General features: G+C 43.4%; 1 protein-coding gene across 2 annotated transcripts in view; it reads right to left on the reverse strand.

Moving 5' to 3' along the window:
* LOC132916134 (amyloid beta A4 precursor protein-binding family B member 1-interacting protein) overlaps positions 1-21468 on the reverse strand; it is a 149393-nt gene that overhangs the window by 69491 nt on the left and 58434 nt on the right. Inside the window, exon 1 of one of the 2 annotated variants that reach the window (XM_060975937.1) lies at positions 11312-12713. The exons of the other annotated variant lie outside the window; for it this stretch is intronic. Coding sequence (XP_060831920.1) covers positions 11312-11491 — 180 coding nt within the window. The 5' untranslated portion in view covers positions 11492-12713. Of the gene's footprint in view, positions 1-11311; positions 12714-21468 lie in introns of those variants that run through there. 2 annotated transcript variants of the gene reach the window in all.

The raw sequence follows: 21468 nt of genomic DNA on the forward strand, positions 1-21468 counted from the left end.
TTTCTCTTTCTCTTTCGTTTCTTAGCCTGTGCACATCGTCTCTGTTCAAGAGCAGCATCCCTGTTCCGTTTCTCTTCCTCTTGCTCATGTCCTTCATCCTCCCCCACCAGGAACTGTCTGTCTCTCTTCAACTCGATCCTTTCCTCCCTCTCCGCAGTTCCATGACCCCTTCCATTTCGTGTGGAGTCGCTACGAGCTACGAGTTCAGGGACGATCCGTTTTCAGTCGAGACCCTGGATCTAACGCCCCGAGGGATACCAGAAATAGCGACTTTCTTCTAGCGCCGGGGATTTCATTTTTTTATGCTTTGGTCGCGCGGGAACCACGATATAGATTCGTACAGGGAAACAAATTGCCGATAAGGAAGAATCGTTCACGAGAAACCACCACTCTAGCTCGATATGGCTGACATTATTTATGAGATACGGATATAGCAACAGTCTTATGGAAGAGGTAATATCGGATGGTGGAATTCGTCCAGATTATTAGCTCCTAGGTTGATGTAAATGAAGCTTTTGTTTAGTGAACGAAAGCATTCCTTAGCTCAGTAACGAAGAGCCGGATTGGTAACGAAATTATTAATTTGTGATAAAAATTCTACGTAATGTTTATTAACGCGATCACCAATTGAAATTTTACATCTATAAGTACATAAAATTAACGATTTGGCTTAGAATGTACGATATCTCAAAACAAATTGTAATAAATCTCGGTAAAAATTTATTATATGTGGTATTACATTAAAAACGTTTGGAAAATATGAAATTACCATTCGAGAAGCGTAAATAAATAGCAATTCTACAGGAGAACCACTCTAGAGTAATAAAATAGAGTAATCAAGAGCGATTAGAATAATCGATATTCCGGACCACCCCATGAATTCGTGAAATATTACGTAAGCCATGTAAATCACGCACCGTTGAATTGCAATGGACCGCGGTACATCCCTGAACTAGGTATCATCGAGAAAGAAAGAGGGACGATGAAAATGCCAAGTATGCCACGGTAAGAACGAGGAGAAGAAGAGCAAACCCGATGCTAGGGCACTCGAAGAAGCGAAATAGCCTAGAAAAAGATGGACATAATTCACAGGACGAAGATTGACCCTCAGTATCGTAACTAGGAAATGCATACGAAAAAAGGTAGCCATATTTTCACACATTTATCATTGATTAACGTATAATACTACTATGTAGTTTCTATCTATTACTCGATAAATACAGATTTGTTACATAGTTAACAAATAATCACCCACTTTATGTATATCATTATACAATCTCTTTGCGTGATATTGTCAAAAAATTGATAAAAACAACTACAAATTTTCCAATAACGTTAAACAAAACATTTACTAACCTCTACTTCGTTTTACTTCCAAATTTTATGTATCTTCAAACGCTCGAAGCACGAACAAATTCTCGATTAGCTTCGGTTACCCAAACTTTCGAAAGAACTTTCATCTAATCGAAAAAGATAATTCTCTTGTAAAAGTTTTCTTGTATAAAATATCGCTCTTGTACAAAAGATAAGAATACAATATAGAAATAACGCAAAATGGTGATAAAATAGAAGAAACGAAAGGACAGACGCGCAGCGCCTCCAGTTAAGACGGCACTGGGCCGAACCACGAGAGAAAGGGACAGACGCAGGGAGAGACACGTGATGCTGGAACGTGTGTTAGTCATGGGTTGCCCATGGCAACCCACGCGGCTAATGTACGCGAGTACAGGCCGCGCTCGTTCAGGACAACGCTGCCTATATACGTACGGAGGGAACGTACGTATAGTATACGGCATACGTAACCCTGTAGGTTGTACTACGCGTACTACTACGCGCGTGTACAATGGAAAACGGGAGGTCAGGTTCGTGTGCGTCCACACACGTGGCCGAGTTAATTGATTTCGCCTCCTCGTTCGTTGCCACGATGTTGCCATTCGATCGGAGCACGCAATGAAACCGCGTTATCGTCGTCTACGTGCACCACGTAGCGACATCCTGACCACCGAATGGAGCCTTTCGGGTAGAAGGTAGAATCATACATGATACATGCAGACATTGGTAGATGAAACATAGTGTACGATATCGAGCCTGGCATTGAACTGGAAAACGATACTCTCGCGTTCTCCTGCTTCCTGTATATACATTGTGTACGTATGTATGCGTATTTGCATTCGCTTTTTCCGAATCTCTCGACCGTGATGACGGTATAGCATTCGGATGTTATCGATATTGAAATATCATGGCTACCATTCGATTACTATTCCTTGCTTTTTGAACAGATCCAATTTTTGTATTGATTTGAAAGCAAATAAGATTCCCCGCCTCACCCAATCAACGAGGAAACGCAAGATTCGTATAAATGTCCATTCCTCTTTTGTTCGTTAGCTTTCGCATCGTGTGTGTAATCACGTGCCGAGATAGAAGTAATTATCCGCGGGTGGAGAATCGAGCTCGCGTTTCATTTTAACACGCGAAGAATTCGGACTAGCAAGCGCTGCAGCGAGGAGAATGCAGTCACACCGGCAGTTGCATCCTGGCGCAATCGTGCTGTGTGCACCAATTAACAGCGCTCGGCGCCGTAATCTGGGATACCGTGGTGCATGCAAAATGCATTCTACCAGCCGCACACTCTCGCCGCTGCTGGACACGGACGATCGTTATCGCTTGATTATCGGTCGTTGGTAATAGCGGCTTTCCAGGAACCGCGTCAGGAAGAAGGCTCTTGATAATTTAGCTTACTGCGATCGCTTCGAGAAAACGGGAACTGTTCTCCCCTGATTATGTAATGCGCTTATCAATATCGTCTTGTCCGGGGATAAAGGGAAAGTCAATGTTCGATTTCACATTTTATCTCATTTTATTCAATGAATAATGTACTTTTTTATTTTACACTACTTGAATAAGTCAGCCTCTAGGACCAAGTCAAACCACGGCTACCGTTAATTGAAGGACTGAAAAATAGTATTAAATATAGAAATAAACCTTTCAAAAGACTCATATTCCGTCTCTTCATAGGAAATTCACGTACTTAAAATAGCTGTTAAACGACTTAAATTCTCGATATAAATTATCGAGAAATAAGAACCGTTAATATAAAATCAATTATCAAGCTACAAACCATTTAATCTGATCCATTTCTCACGGCTCGCTATTAAAAAATGGTCATATCGCGAATGATTATCATGTCCGCGTGACACCTACAAGGAACAACGAGCCCATTTCTCGCCGTTGCATTATCCTGAAAACTCAACCAGGCCACACGAACGGCCGCGAACACATATACAAGAACACGCATACAAAGCAACGAGGCTCTGCACATAAACGAAACAACCGATCGGCGAAGAAAGGAAACGCAAAGCGGGACACGGAGCGAGCAATTGTGCATTAAATTGAAACAGGCCACGAGTAAAGCGTTCCCGTGGCATTATACTCGGGCGTCCTATGCGTTTCGCGCGTATCCGAGGGTTGCTCTCGCGCGCACTCGCGCGTCGATACGCGTAAGTCATGATTGCCGGTGTTCATGGAACGACATGCTGCCCATTAAACCCCACCAACGCTGCCCGGGACGAGTTGAATGCACCTAGAGAAGCCCGACCTCGCGTTTCTCGAACGATCTCAGCGACCATACGCGTGGGAGTTTACAAGAAATTCGTGGCCCGGACGAGATAGGTGCGAATGGAAACAATGTGTCGAAATCTCCGAACTCTTCTCACGGAGCAGCTTCACACTTGTATCTTTCTCTCGGTGTGCTCGTTCCTTCGCGACAAGTTGCCAGGTTGGTTCGCGTGTGCTACTTTTCAGGCGAGCTAATGCGCTTCCTAGGTTCTTCTCGCTTTCGATGCCGACGGTACCGTTCTCGCGAACGGTCCACGCTCGTGTGTCCTCCGATACCGACAATATGGCTGGTAGCTGTAGCTCGTAGTAAAGCTACTTGACGAAAAATACAAGCGAAAAATGGACGCGATTCGATGACGTTCAATGCGAAGCTTTGAGCTGCTACACCTACTTATTTCATTTATATTTTGCTTGTTTTTGCGAATCTACGTTAAGAATTATGTAATATAATTTATAACTGAAGTGAAATTAGAGAAAAAACTTGATGAAAGTTTCATACATCTTTGTGCTAGTAAATTATTAACGGATATTTTTCAGCTAAAGTTTCGCATTCGCAACATATTCTACAACAGCTTTTTTCTTTATCTTAACCTCGAGCCGACATATTTAATCAACGTCAACGTCAAACAACCACACACAGACAAATTTAAATTCAACCTACTCCCAGTCAGGAGAAAAAAAATCACAAAACTTCGGAGACACGACGTTAACAAATCCCACGAATTCGTCGGGTTGTCGAGAATCGTGTAAAAGAGTTCTCCGAGAGAACGAAGAAGTACGTCGTTAATTTTTAACCGGTGGTGCCGGTGCTGTAACCACTGTGACTGTTCCATGGAGCTGACCAGCTTATGGTCTGAGTTTCGGACCTTTGAAGTCGTCGGCTGACGCAAGAGGCAAAAGTTCATCTCGGAAGATTTACATCTCGCAGAGCGGCAAGAGGCAAGGTATGAAGCAACGACTACGAGAGAGAAAGGGGAAGAGGGTAAAGAAATAAACGCCGCACGAGCTTACCCAGGCCAAAAGGGTCCCTGGGAAGCGGAGGTTATCCCACGACAGGACCTTAGCGTCCTTTCAGAAGTTCCTCGCCGCTGCACTGGCCAGTCAAGAAAACCAACGAGATTCATCGCGTTCGACGTAAGATATCAGAAAAGAAGAAATTGGAAAATTATTCTCTTAGAATTTATCGAAATTACATGCAATGATAACGTATCATGAAAGTTTTTCCAAGTCACCAAATCCGCCGATTATAGTCGATTTCATAATAAATAATCTGAAGAGTTGTACCATTTTGTACACCAATAAAGCTATAGATCTCGATCCCAAGAATTTGCTAGCGTGCAGATGGTCGTATCAACTAGCACGAATCGAGCGTAACAATTCATTACAGTTCATTGTGTGAACAATTTTTCTAGAAAGCAAGATCGTGTAGCTTCTGCAAAGAACGCTAGACAACCGCGTTCGTCGTTTTTTGTTGTCCGAGTTTAGAGGCGAGTTTAACGAAATATGGAAGCATGAACTCGATAGTTTACTGCGGCTGAGAATTCTGCAGCAACGTAGATCGTGCCTCGTCGTTGGTGTCGCTGGGATTAAATGGAATACCTGCACCGACCACGCCCAATGAAATGCGCATGTGGGCCCGATTTAACCTCTCCTAGAATCGTCATACTCGTTCGCGAACCTTTGTGCAGTTGTAACAGACTTACGCGATTGTTACCGCGGCCAAGTTTACCAGAGAGTTCCCCTGTAACACGTACGAACGCTGTTGGACGCTTTTTAATGTTTCTTTCAACTGTGCTCGAATTTTTCCTCTCGTTCTCCACGCCGGGAAACTGCATACGTGAAACTGAGCCTGTTGGAACAGGGTGAATAATGTAAGTTAAGCAGAGAACGCGTTTCGTTTCCTCTTTCATTGGAGAACGAAGAATAGACGGCGGAAAACAGTCACGTTTGAAAGTCGTAACATTTGAATTGGAGCCTGAAATCTAACGTAGGAAGTCGTATACGGTTTTATAAATAAATTTAATCTATGTACTGTTCAAATCACAACATTTGTAATTTGAAATTTTATTCGTAAATAGGATTTGAGATTGAAACGAAATACAAATCTCTGAGTTACCAAATTTGGAACTGTGAAATTTTATTTAAAAGTTTTAGTTCTAAAGTTTGAAATTTAAACTTGAATTATACAAACTTGAATGATTGAAGTATAGATTAAAGTTTAAACGCTCGTCCACGAGTTACTCTTTGCAAACGCCAAGATCCAAATTTTTGATGTGCAAAATGTCGAGACTAACGAGAATGTAACGCAAGAAGAAGCGCCGGTATCGTTTTCAGAGTCTCTGTCCCGTTCCCGGATAAAGTAACGTTCCTGGAAACTAGGCGACGCCAATAGTCGAGGGAATTCCTTTCAACGAGCCAACAGAGAACAGCCGGCACTTACAGCATCGGCTCTAATTAGCGGTAATTAGAAGAAGCTTCGCGGACGGCGCCACAAATTGAAACCGGCGTAAACCAATCTAGACGATGCCGTGCGAGGTAAAGAACGCTCCAACGAATCGAGTCAAACGAATCGCCGGCCAGTAATAAAATTGCATTTTCTGCGATGCCTCGTTTCAGACTAGACTTTACGCTTTGCTCTAATTCCGTATTTTTTGAACTTTTTTAAAATTAAATTCTACGTATATTCGATATTGCCAGTATCGTACGTCTATTTTCTCTATAGAATATCGATATAGAACACGATGTGATTATGTACTGGAGAAAAAAAAAAAAAAAAAAGGAGAGTGGCCTTTCTTTCGTTGTTCTCCGGCGTAAAAAGCAACGGTTTAAGAACGCGTTGTTGCGCAACCCTCGGCGACAATTGAACTGCAGAATCGCGTTATCGGCGAAAGGAAAAAGCCGAGTCGACTGGTTTAACGACGGCGTGATAACGAAATATAGGGCGCGTTGCTACGATGGAAGTTCGTCGAACCATGGTTTGTAGTTACTGGCGTTCGTCAGCGCTAATAGAACGATCCGCGTGCTAGATCTCGCGGCGATTGCGCAATTTTCAAGGGAACGCCGCGCGGCATCGTCGAGACGTTAATAGAAGGTTACCGGAAGAAAAGCGGGAAGAAACGCATTTAGAGGCGTCTCGTGTAAATCTACGAGAAAGATCTGGGAACGGGATCGATGGTATCTGCTGCAGGTTACGGAGATTGGCAAGCTTCGCTTCCCCTTAGGCGAGAATAGTTGCCAGAAGCGTTCCTATTATTATTAAGGTCCTGTTATGAGTTGTATAAGTCAATGTATTATTATCGCGGTATATCAAATAAAAATAAGTAAAACGTTTCTATGGAATACAATAGGATAACTCCGATAAGTCACAGAACTAGAACAACAGGTAGTGCCGTTTCCAAGCGAAACCAGGTAACGAAAAAGCTATTTCTACATTCGATTCAATTATTTTCTATCGCGCATATTCATTTCCATTTCTCTAAAAATGTTCATTCACCTGCAATTGTGACTTCTTAAAACGCAACGAAACGACATCATCTTCGTCGGATCATCAAAAACTTGTTTCCATAATTTTACAAGTTATTTCCTTAATTCCATAGCGCCATATACCATCCTTGTATGGCTGAAAGGAGTCGTAACAGGTCCTTAAGACCGTCAGGAGGCACAAATCGGACCGGCACGATGCGCAAGAATGCGTCGAGATATTTCGCGGGTACTGGAGTGGGAGGTGGAATTCCAACGAGAGGAGAAGACCGCGTCGAAGAAGAAAACGAAGATGAAGAAGAAGAAGAAGGAGAAGAAGACGAAGAAGAAGAAGACGAAGAAGAAGGGAGGAAGAATGGGACGAACAAAAAGAGCGAACAAAAGCGGACAGGCAGGGAACGAACCGGGCTGACCGGGTACACAAATTGCCAGCGAGATGAAATCGCTTGTTCTCCGGCGCGTTTTACCCCGAAGGGGTGAAAAAACTGTCCTTCGTGGAGCGAATTCGATCGTTGTTCACGATATATTTCAGCTGGATTTCCTGGTTCTATGTTCTTCGACTATGCAAGTCGAACGAGCTATTGAAAACTTCTCGTCGGACGTTGAATAGTGAAAGGCAGTGGCGATTACTTGGCAATGAAGGCCATTGAAAAAGTGCTACGGCAATTATAGAAATCGAGTCGAGACCGTTTCCCTGCACTTTTGTGGAAGAAGAGAGGTGGAGCGAGGTGAAACACGTACCACAAAGGTGTCGGTCGAAAAACCTAACGGAATTACGTTAACCAAGTCGAGCAACAAATTTTCACGCTGTTAGAATTTTGTTGTGTCGAAATGGAATCTGTTTCTTGCTACTCTCGTGATCGATTTTCTTGCTACTCCGAAGCCAAGAGGATACTTATAACCTTAGCAGGTAATTGAATTTTGATCATATTATTGTACGCAGGCAATATCGTTTATGCGAATTCGTAATTTTAAGCACGCGATTAAACAAATAGAACGTAAATGGAGATTCGTTTCATCCCCGGAATACCATTCCGAGTACCTTAGTTTTGATCTATCGTAGATAAATTACATATATTACGATGATGAATCTGAAAATAAGTAAAACGATTCGATACGGTCACGGAAGATCTGGAAAGGGAAAGAGGGAATATTCCTTTCTTCTAATTTTTCCGTGAGTTCTATTAGAAGAAGTATCAGCTTCGTAATAATTGCAACTCGCCAATGACTCGTGCTCGAATGGAAAACGTTCAGACACTATACGAGCCTCTCGTTAATGCCGCAAACAAACGAAGAGCAACGAGCAAAGAGCTTAATCCGGGACAATACCGGAGGCCGCGGTAAAGGAATCAGAGCTGGCCGGTCTCCGGAGACGCCGAGTAGATTTCTTTTCGTAAAAAGACTCATCTCGCGAAGAATCCTGGTTTTACAGCGTTAGAAAGCTCATTCGGATCGCGTTGTTTCAACGGTATCCTTCATCGCTCGTCTTCTCGTCAGGTAATTCTCTCAAGTGGACAAAGAACAGCTCGCTTTCTCATTATCTTAAAAACCCTTTCTGCGGTATTCCAACATCAACGTGCTCCTAGCGATCCGTTCGCTATCCATCAGGTTGGACCGCGAATTCTATGCCGGCGACGAAAAGCCCTCGAGAATCCGTCCGGAAAAAGAGGTCGGGACGACAAAGGATTTCTAATGGACGGCCGAGCACCCAGAGGACGCCTTATAAGGCGAACATCTCGAGAAGGTGGCTTGCACAGCCTCCTTTTGGTCTTTCTTCTCCCTTTCCTTCTTTCTCTCACGAGTATCTCGTGGCGACTTCTGCGAGTGGTCGCAGGCGCCTCTCCGTGGCCGGATTTAGACCGAAAAAGGAACACCGGGAGTTTCGGGAAGACGACGACAAAGACGATGAACACGATGGAACCGGCACCGAGCCACCAAGCTCATCGTGACCGGATCCCCTGATCCACCGATCGATACCATCCCAGCCCCCCTCCCCCTCCTTACTCCGTATTTTGCCCCGAAACGATCGTGTAACCAGGAATCTACCGAGCTTCTTGGAAGACGTGCCGAATTTCTGCACGATGCAACGTGTAGCTAGCCTCGTTGCCTCGTTCGCTTTACCTGTTTTACTCTTTTCGCATTTCTCGGACGCTTTTTTCGTGGTTAAGTATGTTACATTGGAAGGTTGTTGGAGGTATGCTGGTTCCTCGAGCACGAGCTGCGTATTTCTTTATTAGCTTCTTTATTAGTTTTGCAATATGTTTTTAAAAGAAATAAGAGTTAGAATATTTACACGTTCGTAAGGGTTGTTACAGATTGATTTATATTATTATTCTGAATACTTGTAATTGGATCGTCCTATCGATGGTGTCTGACAAACAAATTAATCCAACAGAACGTTGAGATAGCTACCATTTCCAACCTCAGAAATCCAGCAAAGTGTAGACAATGGCCCATGAATCAGCTGCAAATCAGCAGACTCCCCTAAATGCGTGCAAGTTGCTTCGACTGGAAACAAGTAGCTGGATTGGCAAAGGCCATCAGGAGGGTGTTAGCCGCGTAAATCGCACGATTAGGATTAGCCGGAATCTGAATCGGCAAATCGACTCGAATCGTTCGTCGATTGCTCCCGCCTCTCGCTTCCAAACAAATCGATACCACCTCGACCGTTTAAACACGCTTCGATCGCTCTTGCAAGCGTGTCCGGGCACGGCGTCGTAAATTATGCAATGAAACGCACATATACACGCCAGCCGGACTATGTCGTCGCGTGCATACATATGTAAACGACGTAAAGCGTTCGAATTCACGTATGTAAATTGGAAAAGACGATTCGAGACCTTTGAGGGACAATCGATTGGCCGGCTCGAAGCTTCTTATTGTCTTATTATTATAGATATGAATATGGAACAAAATGCAGGTAGTCCTGGAATATAGAGTTCCTTGGAATTTTTACCAATCGGTGGAACGGGGTGGATCGTCGAGAATTACGATTCCGGGAATCGATCGACGCGTCTTCGCTGAACATCTTATGTAGGTTATGTAAATTTAGAGGAGCTGACCTAACTTAAATTGATAGTTTTCGGCTGAAGCAATCTTGTAAGTACCGTAATTTTGTTATATCGAAGAAATGTTAACCGTGTATGAATTTTAGATTACGACCACACTGCGAATGTTTATGCAAATTTCAGTTTTCTTAAACCCGATTACAAAAATCGAATCTAACCAGATTCGTTTTAACTATTAATTTCATAAAAGATATAACTTAGAAAACACGAAGCTGGCACCCCGCTGGGGGTAGCCACCCACATGCTATATTTATTTCATTTTATTTTTTTTTTTTTTTTTTATTTACCAATGAGATATAACACTTTACTAAATGTCCTTCAGGACAAATTGTAAAAACCAAAATAAAATAAAAAAAAAAACTATTAATTATCCTAACGAGTACCACACTTTGGACATTTTGTATATTCTTGTACATTATGTACCTTCTACGTATTTGTGTAACATTACATTTTCCATAAATGCCATATTTATAAACAAAAAGGAAAGGAATTTTGTATAGAGAATGCATCACACAAGCGGGTAAAACGTTATCGTCTACTTGCGTTTAGAAAGATTGCTCTCGTAAATTGATGTACGCTTCGGAGTGAAACACGATGTCTTTGAGTGGTGATTTTACTAAATTTATCTAATCGTCTCGCGGGTAGCAGCTGTTACATGGTCGAAGTCGTTTATCCAAGTTCAAACAGCTGCTTTCGAACGATGGAAACACGAAAGAGTCACCGATGTTTCGAGGATTGATGTAGAACTATAAAGCGCACCTGATCCTAGATTGGTGCGACATTCAAAAAGCGCAATTTCGATCTCGTCAAACAAGTAAAACCAATTGTACGCGGTAGAATGTTAACATTTTCGTCGTATAAAATTTGTAAATTAAGAGATAACCCTTCGTATCCTTTCTGCAAAGAATTAACAAAAATTTATTAACCGAAGCGTCATTTCGAAAAATCGATCTGTGACGAATAAATCCAGAATATCGATTAATATTTCGGATGAACCAGGACACCGTAAAGAACAAGAAATCGCGAACGAAATCCTTCGCTGTGTCGAGATCGACTTTATCGCGATAGAAAATAGCGCGACTCATGCCGCCACGTAGCAGCGGCGAGTAACGAATCGCGACACAAGATCGCGCGCGTTTATGGCTTACCGTGTGCAGAAGATCCCTGAGATGCGAAGATCGAGCCGCCACCCTCGAGGACTTTGTTCTCCGGACCGTGACCAAACTGCCCTCCTTCATCGACAAGATTCTAGGCATCGTATTGGATCTGACCAATCGATACTCCTCTCCTGGATGCCTCCTCTTCTTCCTGAACGAGCCGCACAACATTTTCTATCGATATTCGCTCGTCGTTTAAAAAACAAAATAGTCACTCTGTTCGAGGATCATCGATCGAATCTGCCCTTCGGATGAGAAAGAAAGAAGAAAACGATCGATCGAAGCCTCTTGGTAGATATTTGGGCGATCGTGCGTCGCCGCGATTCCTTTCGCTCGTGTTCTTTAGCCACGAGAATGTTCACGAAACGTACGTCGTTCACCGTTTCCTCTAACTGTCCGGACAGGTTAATGCCACTGTCGCAAACTGGTCCTCCAGCGAATTCACGTCCCTTTAACCGGTTGCAAACGTGCTGACTGATACGCTCCTGAGATTCCTATGTTACATCCACACGGACACGAACATACACACAGAGGCACCGAGGAAACCGAATATTTTTTCTCACTGCTACAGCAGCATGGCGCCGCGTACAGATTCCTGCATCTATTTAACTGTCTCCTCCGGCTTCACTCGCTTAACCAACCCTCTTCTCGCCTCTTTTATTTCTCGATGCTCTCTTCTGCTCCTCTAAATCGTGCTCCCTCCGCTTTCGGCATCTCTTTGCGTCCACCGTGCCACTCTCCCGGCTCCTTCCTTCTTTCTCTTTTCTCTCCTCTCGGTCTGCTTCTCGCTCTGTGCACACCCTCCCCTCTTCCCCGACAGTCGACCGACCTCCTTCGCTCTATCACGGCACCCACGTACTAATTAACAGCCGACGACGCGTACGCGACGTGCACGTCCCGCTCCACGAGCGAGTCTGACGCGGGATCGGGGTGATCGACCGGTAAAAGGAACTGGTCGGATCGATCTTCGGATCGACCGTGACGATCGTTCGAGTCTGCCTCCGCGGGATTCACAAACGGGTACACGGATTTAAAATAGTAGCCTTTTGTCACGGAGACCCTGCAGACACTGGATCCTTCTTCGACTTCGAACGCTCTTCAACAGGTCTTTGATACTTTTGATATTCGATGTTCTTCCTCGTACGAGTCGTTTCTCTTTATTCGTCGATTAAATTAATTCATCCTCTGATCTTTCTTCGTCAATGATCTCTTACGGTTTCAACGATTGGCTCGCAATAATTAGCTTTCGTTGAGAGTCGAACACGAGTCCTTTGTGGTGTCTGTAGGTCGTACGCAATCTCAGGCGAGATCTTTTTCGGACGACCGATTTTCTCCACGGGTAATCAGATCTCGATCGCGTACACGCGGTGATGCGTTCACCTGTTGTGTACCAGCCACCCTCGGCGGATCGCTCGATGCTTAATTAACGGAATCTCAGCCAGCTCGAGTCGCAGTGAGAGCCGAGAGTCGACTGAAGGCATAAGGCTCCGGTTGTGGTCGTCGAAGGAACCCCACCACGTTGATTTCAACAACACCCGGCACCCAGCCCGACCGGACGACCTGGTCGCGTGGCGCTCGGCACAGATATGCAGTGTTTCTCAAAATCCTCTCCTTTTCGTTCTTGCGAACCGATCCAAACCACGACAGTTTTCCAACAAATCTCGGTTCAATGTCTTTCTCTCGATTGCCTTTTCTAGACGGCAGCTTACGAGCTCGTAAAATTGTCGTTATTCACGATCGAGTGTATTTTTAGAAATTTCTCGATCAAAATACGAGATTTATGACATTCTTCGTAAAATTTTTGTCTCCTTCGCCTCTCCTTTTTCTTCTGTAACGCGTTAGCGTAGATTTGCTGATATCTTTCGCGAAATTCCGAGTTGCTCTGCTCGCCCTCTTCTTCCTTCTTTATTCTTAATTCGCGACAATTTGTTATCGTGTCATCTTCGAAGATGATCGATCAATAGACATCGTCGCAAAAAAATCACGATATCGCGAATCTTAACCAAGTTCAAAGATCCTTCTTCCAACGATGTAGACAATACAGCTCGTTCCATTTCCTCTGAGAAACTCCTCGTTACACAACGAAACGGTTCGCAGGAGGCACACCCACAGGCGAGATAACCTCCAAGGACTAGTTCTGCGATACAGAAGGAAAAAAAAGAGGAAGTATCGCGATCCGGGTGACCCAGTTTGCGCTCTTGAATTTCAGAATAGACGTTCTTTCGTATTTCAAGGATGCATTGTGGCGGCGTCGTCAACGATACCATCTAATTCGTCAATCTTTCAGCTTCTCTGCAGCTTACACCGTAACGATCGCGTAGCTAAAATTTTTTATCGCGAACCTGATCTTCGTTCATCTTTACCAGGGATGTTCTTGAATTTTATGTATTTGTAGGAAATTCCAAAGCACAGGTACTCTTACTTTGTACATTCTTACATCTTCTACATAACTACACGGAGATCCATATTCCAATAACCGCTGGTTCTGCAAACTTTGCTGAAAACGAGAAAACCAACGCGAGATACAAAACCGAATTCCCTGTATCTTCTCTTTTGCATGTCTTCGTTCTTGATTACGATTGAACAGAATATTGCAGAGAAATGTCTTCCTTGAAATTTGCCTCGACGAAGATCACGTCCAAATGGATGTAGGTCAACTGATTCAAACTATACCGGGGACATCTGTCAGCTTGCGTAACTCCGCTGAATATTGCTATTAATTTCACGTTCGCAGGCCTTTTTCAAGCGTGAATATCTGTGGTTTTCTCCGCTCGTTTCTCGCGTCCATGGAAACATATTATTTTTCTGCTTCCTACCGGTGATCACTGCTCATTGATCAAAAGCATCGAGTGCTTCCTGTCACGAACCACCGCAAGGACGAAGATTCTCTTCAGCGTCGAATCTTTTTTGTGGCACGAGCCGTGTCGAAGAAACTACCGTGCCAAGTACTTCGATCAAGAATAATACTATTTATTACCGTGTGTCAAGCGCAAAGAATAATCGTTAATAAAATTTGTGTCGTAAGTATCCAGACATTTATGGAGTGTAATGTATCTACGATACAGTGCAACGTAACGTAATGATAATTACCAATTATATCATTCTCTTGTCTTACTTTTACGTAAACTGTTAGTTTCTCCAGATTAAACGAATCGCGTAGATTTCTACTCTCGCATTGGCTCCTCGCGTTAACAAACAAGAAGATACATTTGGAAATGGTAACTACCGGTGAACCTCGTGCTGCGAGACTAATATTCTACGTCATTGCAGGGGATTCGATATTGCTTCAATTACGCGGAAAAAGTAGCGGGAAGCGAACGTTCGCTTCCTAACTTTCGCAACGAGAACGATCAAACGAAATTCGAGAACCCAAAGGTGTCGTAAATTAACGAAAGCACGTCCCTTCCGTTTGTTCGTAGACGTTGCGTGTAACTCGGTACCAGGCAACGAGAACCGTACCTTTGCACCGAATAACACCCAACGATTCGATTATTCATTCCCTCTGTGAACGAATTTCTCCGTTGTTTGCCATTTTCTATTTTTTTGCTTTTCCGCTTTTTCCAATTGTATCGTGCAGTTTGCACGATAACCGTTTGAACGCCACGGATCACTGCAGAAATTTAAACGAACGATACCAAATGCAACGCGATCGCGTTTGTTTCGTTTCACGTCGAAAATTACCAATTACCATGGTCGTGCTGTTTTCTTTTCTTCTTTTTTTGTTTTTCGTTTATAGCAATTTACATAGATCCGTCGATTAGGTTGCAGCGAGAATTAAAGGATAATCTTGCATCGGGTTGACCACCATCGTCACAGCCGCCACCATATTGCACTCAGTGACTAATAAAACGTTCGAGTGACCGATGAATTTGCATCAGAATCAGAATAATAACAAACGATAGCCAGCGTGGGACACAGCACGGAGGGCGTTTCAACCCTCGCGTCAGGAAGCGGATACGCAAACTTCGTATGAGTCAGCGCAACCCTATCGAAAGAAACTCCACGGCCACCTTGAGTTCTCGTTGCAGATCCGATCGAACGCGATCGGCGTAATTCGTCGTTAGGGCTAATTGAATTTCACTCGGCGAGCTATTGGATACCGAAGAGACGTTAAATTTTAATTACAGCCGGATTATCGGACGGCTGTCTCGCTCCTTTTCACCAAGGAAACGACAGGACAAACGAGCGGCCTGTAATTAATCCATTAATCCCGGTGGCCTTAAACAGTCGGCCAAACGACCACTGGAAGCGTCTAAGCTGCGTTTTCTCTGCAACGGAACGACCGTTGCACTTTCTTTAATGAGATTTCGTATTTCATTTGACAGATAATGTATGGGGAAAGGATAAGAAACTTAACCTTTGCGCGGCGATTGCAAGGCATCTTTTGAAACGGTCGTGTAGTATACTCACATATATGCGTGTAGCATAAAAACGTTTCCCAAAGGAAAATTATGTTTCCTCGTCTAATTAACGATATTGAATTTATTCTTTTTGGAATAACCGTGTAACGTGATTGAAACTCCCTGTTCGAGGAATATACGTTCAACGAAGTCGTAAAAATCGAACTGGGAATGGCCTGAGCAAAGACCAAGTATCCGGTTCTGAACGATCATCGCTACTAAAATTTGTCGGTTCGCCGAGAGGAAAATCCAGTAGGAGCTACCATGCGGTAGAACTAGTCACCTACTTCCGTCGGATGAAAATATCAGGCGATGAAAGCGACCGAAAAAGCGAGCGGAAAAACACGCGGTGTTCCTTCCGAACGAGTCGTTCAGCTCTTAAAACTGGAACGCGATTGTACGCTCCTTAATTGTACCGGTAACTGCAACTTCTCTTGTCATGACAATCGCCCAGTTGTTGCGTTATCGCGACGGTTGTTACGCCAACGATCGTTAGCATTCGTAATCGCGAGTATCTACTACAAGTCGCATAAATACGCTTGAATAATTACGCCAGCTCTGAAAAGAACCAATCGCTCGTTGAGATACAGCGAAATATTACGTTTGTTGTTCAATTTCGTTTGCAATTTATCTTTAATGTTTATAAAATCGATTCGAATATCTTCTACGAGACAGGAAAAATGAAATATCGTCGATTAATTTCGGTACTAAACTCTATAAAGCAAGGAGAATAAAATATTCAAAGTTTCCAAAAAACGTACCATAACTTCGATCTACCAAGCGATCATTTGCTCGCTTACTGTACAAGATGAAAACGATCTTCGCAAGTAAGTCTCACGAATCTCGTGAAAAATTTGAGAATCCCTGGATTGGTGCAGGTTTTACCTGAGGGATACGCATGCGCCGCGACCGACAGATGTTTCCTCCTCGCCAACTGTTGCACGCTGCTGCGACGAGAGACGATTCTGCATCTGATTTACCAAAGAAAGAAAGAAGACGAGAGAAGAAAGGAAGAAAAATCTCTCCATCTTTCCTGTTCTCCTCTCGCCCCACGACATCCAGTCGGATGAGAGAAGTCCTTGAAACAAGAGAGAGAAACGAGAGGAAGAACGAATGTTTCTTTGTCGAATCGCCATCGAAAGCAAGCCCGGAGAAGCCCGCACGAGGGGGTGGTCCGCCCCTATTTGCGAGGGCAAGAACGTAACCCTTATGTCGTTAAGACCCTGATCGATCCTGACGATAAGTTCGTGTGGTAGACGAGACCTAACCCAATGCCGCCAACCAAAAAGTGAGATTTATTATAGCTTCAATTCCCTTCGCTTAGGTTCCTCGTGTCTTTATTGTCTGTTTATTGTCCATAATTCCTCGTGGTAGTAGTTGAACCAGGCAGCTAAATATTCCACAGTGTCGTATACTCGCATACCTGTGTATCGAGAGATCGAAGGTGTCGGGACGTAAAATGCACGGACCAAGTTATTTAACGAAGCTTCCTGGAACGGAGATACCGATGGTCGTTTAACTCTCGCGTGGAGTCTTTTCTCTCTTCCATATTTTCTTAACAATTTCGTCTATATTTTCTTCTAACAATTTAGCAAAAGTTCATAAAGATCTAATTCCGAGCTTCTGCATATTTCTAGAAGAAAATTTATTCGAGATGTTTCGATATTGTTACTTTCGGTGATTCTCTACGGAAACCAGAATCCATCCCTCGGTCAAGACGGTCACAAGTGTAATAAGTCGGACCGCAATAATTCCAAGGAACGGTCATCAAACTAAAGAATTTTACTTTACCGTCAATTGTCTTAATTGTTGTAACGTATCTTTCAAGTCGAGACGTCCCTTAGCGTTATTGTTCAACCAGGTAAAAATTGTAAAAAGCAGATTTGCTCATGTTCAACGGTAATTTGTAGCCATAAACGACCGTTGTTGAGACGACCAACATCAATAGTTTTCTTCCTCGATAGCATCGTCATCGAACTTTGCTGGATTTTCATCCCTTGACCAGGCAATATCTTGACTGGTCTTTCAGACTTAGATCGGTCACCATCTCTTGACTGGTTTTCATTGATCAGTCATCGGTTTAACTTGTTATTTACACTTCGCTGAGAATACATCTACACGCACCACGCCTGACTACTTATATCTACAAAATTGTTGCAATAAAGCGTATACTGTTAATTCAGTGTTATAATCAGTTCAACCACCCCTATTATCCTAGTCGAAATAAAGGATCGACCTACTCCTGGCGTCGATTATCAAATCGTAACGAGAATTTACCACTCTCGTTGGTCGAACAGATATCGAAACTTTCATCTTATACATTTATCGAATAACCGGGAAAATCTATGGTGTTGTAGGTAAAAATTACAAGTGAAAAATTCAGTCGATTCATCGTGCAATGATCGGAGAACTCGTCAAGGAATCGTCGAGTTCCATTAGTCTGTCGACGACGATCGAGCAACGGACAAATCAAAGTCAAACGGAACGGATACCAGGAGGATAGCTTTGGAAGAAGCTCGTTAGAAGGGACCACGTTGGCAGACAGCGTCGTCACCGGTATCGAAACGAGTCACGATTCACCTGCTCGTCTCGTGGACTCGCCCCTGCGCAATTCGCGTTACGGCCGCGTCGGTGAGATTTATCGCATACGGAATATCGACTGGCGAGGGTACCGGCAGTCCTTATTACAGCTTATTAAGCGGCAGTAAACTGCATATCCATGATCCAGGAACCGGTCACGAGCGAGAAGCAAGATCTCATCACCTGCTTCTCGTTCCGTCCTTCTTCCCTTCATGTTATTCTTTCGTACCATCCTTTTTTTACTTCTTTAGACTCAGTTTCTTTTTTCCACGCGATACGTGGTGGCGTAACTTCTTCAGAGACTACGAGACACTGAGCTATGTTACACGCTATGCTGACACGTCAGAGGGATGAAAACACAGTCGCCAAGGTTCTTATAATTCAGAATTACATTTCTTTCGTGGAAGGAGAGAGACATCGAAAGAATTCAAAAGATAAACAGATATTACGTCAAGAAGCTAAGATGATACAAGATCATAACTGTAAGATAACTTGTTAACCACGAAACGATTCAACTCTCTGAAAAAACAAATTAATTATTCTTAATAAAATCACGGTTTTGGACGACAAAAATTCCATTCGTAAACCAACCCGGTATCTTTGAAAGTATCAGGCTCCTCTCTTATGGAAACAGTTTCGCTGATCCACGGATGATGGGATTTTCGTGAATATCGCTCCAACTTTGCCGTATAATCCGCCTTCGTGTATATTACATCTTCGATGATGTTCGGCTATCTTTCTCATCCCGTCGGATCCCGAACACCTACCCTCTTTTCTTCCTTGCCTCGTGCCGAACCACTTCCTTTCTTCGTCCAACAAACTACGTTTCCTCTTTATTGTAAAAGATCTCGTTCCTGTTGGTCGACCGTGCCACGTTCAAATCTCGGCCTTCGTCGAGGGGGAGGCGATTGCTTAACGACGCCAACCACCTGCCCCGGTGAAGAAGAACACGTGCTGCAGCTACGAGGCAGCTGCAACCGAAAGGACGAGACTCGTACACATACGCGACGGGACAGGCTTCCCCTGTTCCGGAGGTGTCGAGGTTGAGAGTGTTGAGCTTCGCCAATACAGTACAGACACCGAGGCACGAGGATGAGCGCACTTAAAACCGCGCGTCATTGCTCGTTTCTCGAACCTTCGATCCGTCTCGAGAGTCCTCTCCCCTCCTCAGACAGTTCCACGAATTCGTTGCTTGTTTCGTTATTAGTAGCACTTCTTTGACGAGAGATCGTATCGTGGATGGAAAAGTAGAGAAAATGTAACGGGGATTCAGTTGGATTTTTGGGCTTACGACGTTGTACAGAGTACTCCAATTAAAGCGATTACTGAAAATAGCTCCGACGTTTCCTAATCCCTGATTGCTATTATAGTGAATTAAAGAGGTGGTGCGGATTACGAATTTTTATGCAAATTTATCGAATTAAAAAAAAAAAAAAAGAGAGAAAGAAATAGAACCTAACCAGAGATCTAGTTTATGTCCTCAATTTTATAAGTAGTATGCTTTGAACGTTTTACATACGTTTCTTATCAAGTGACCCATAAATAAATATTACGGACTAAAGACGGAGATGTTAAATCAAAACGACAAACTTAGCATTTAAATGCTAGAATTCCCAGCTATAATGGATAATACATTGGTCCTAATCTTGAATCTTCAACAGAATCTTCAATGTAGAATGATCGCGTAATGGAAAAGCTTCGTGAATTTTAAGCAGAGCCAAAGGGGTCCTCGAGAGTTCTGCAGTGGTAGTAGTATTTCCAGTTTGTTGCACAGATCTTGAAAAAGATTAGGAGAGGACAGCAACAGATGGCAGACGGGTCGTGTGTCTGATGCGAGATAGAAGTTTTCTAGTCCTTCGATTTTCTCTGCTACCTACCCCCATCATGAAAATGGAAGTTCGTTTGTGTCGATACTCGAGAGAAGAGTCGGAAAACTCGGACAACTACCATCGATCTTTTCCATTCCGCCACTTACCCTAACTTACAGTAAACTGAATTTTACACGAAGGGAAGATCTAGGTATACCCGGATCGTCTTTTCACGATAGTAAGATTTTTATTATTAGCAGTTGCAAACACTCGTAGTATAAAGGGTGACTTTGTTTCTCTGGGCTACAAACTGAATCAAACCAAGGATCGCGGCATCGGTTTCGCGTGATGCGGTCACCTGCAACGAGGCGCAGTGATAACGGTTCGCCTGACCCCGAGGCTGACGAAAACAGAAGCCTCATCGAGACGAGGAAGAGAGGATCGCCTTACGAGGATACGAGGGAGTTTAAAGCAGACGAAGAAGACCTGTCAAATTGCAGCTGCCTCCGGGCACGTGGGTCGAACCGCTACCTGGGCTATTCTATACACGCTCGGTCTTCCTTTCCACGCTTTTCTCTCTGTGTTTCTTTCTTTTCACGCACAACACTCTAGCCATGGTCAAAAACCAACAAAAAGATCTAGCTCTCGAAACCAGCTGCTCCAACTCCGCCGATGACAAACCAAATTGTTCTTTTGAAACTTCTATTCGACAATGACACTTTAAGCTTTATCCAACTGGACTGAAAGTAGTAGGTTTTTTTTTTTTTAATTTTATTTTGATTATTTTACAATTTGTCCTTATGGACATTTGGTAAAGTGTTATATCTTGTTGGTGAAGAAAAAAAAAAAAAATAAAATAAAAATAAATATAGCATGTGGGTGGCCACCCCCAGCGGGGTGCCAGCTTCGTTTTTTCTAAGTTATATCTTTTATGAGAAAGTTTTAGGAAAACTTAGGAACATTTTCTTTCTCCTTTTTACGAGTCGCGAATTTATAATTTCTCTTGCGATCTAATTAAATTTTGTACTATGTATCCTGTAATTCTCACTTAAAAGTAATTCATTCCTTCCTTGATCGCATCCCTATGCGGATTTGCCAAGCATCTTGGTCCAACTTTCAGCGACACGCTAAAGCAAATTTTACCTTCGTTTACCCTCATGTTCCATTGGTGTGATTCGATTCGATTAACCTCTTCATAGAGAGATTCCCGGAGAGCGCACATTGGTTCTAAGAATTTTTTTCGTTCTATCAACGAAATCGCAGGGAATTAGAACCGGATATAGTAATATCGAGGTACAGAAGCTCTGGTCGCTTAACAATGCTAAGAAGAGTCGCACGGATGCGGATACAACGAAGCCCG

This window comes from Bombus pascuorum, chromosome 1 (assembly GCF_905332965.1).
Source record: "Bombus pascuorum chromosome 1, iyBomPasc1.1, whole genome shotgun sequence".
Taxonomy (NCBI): domain Eukaryota; kingdom Metazoa; phylum Arthropoda; class Insecta; order Hymenoptera; family Apidae; genus Bombus; species Bombus pascuorum.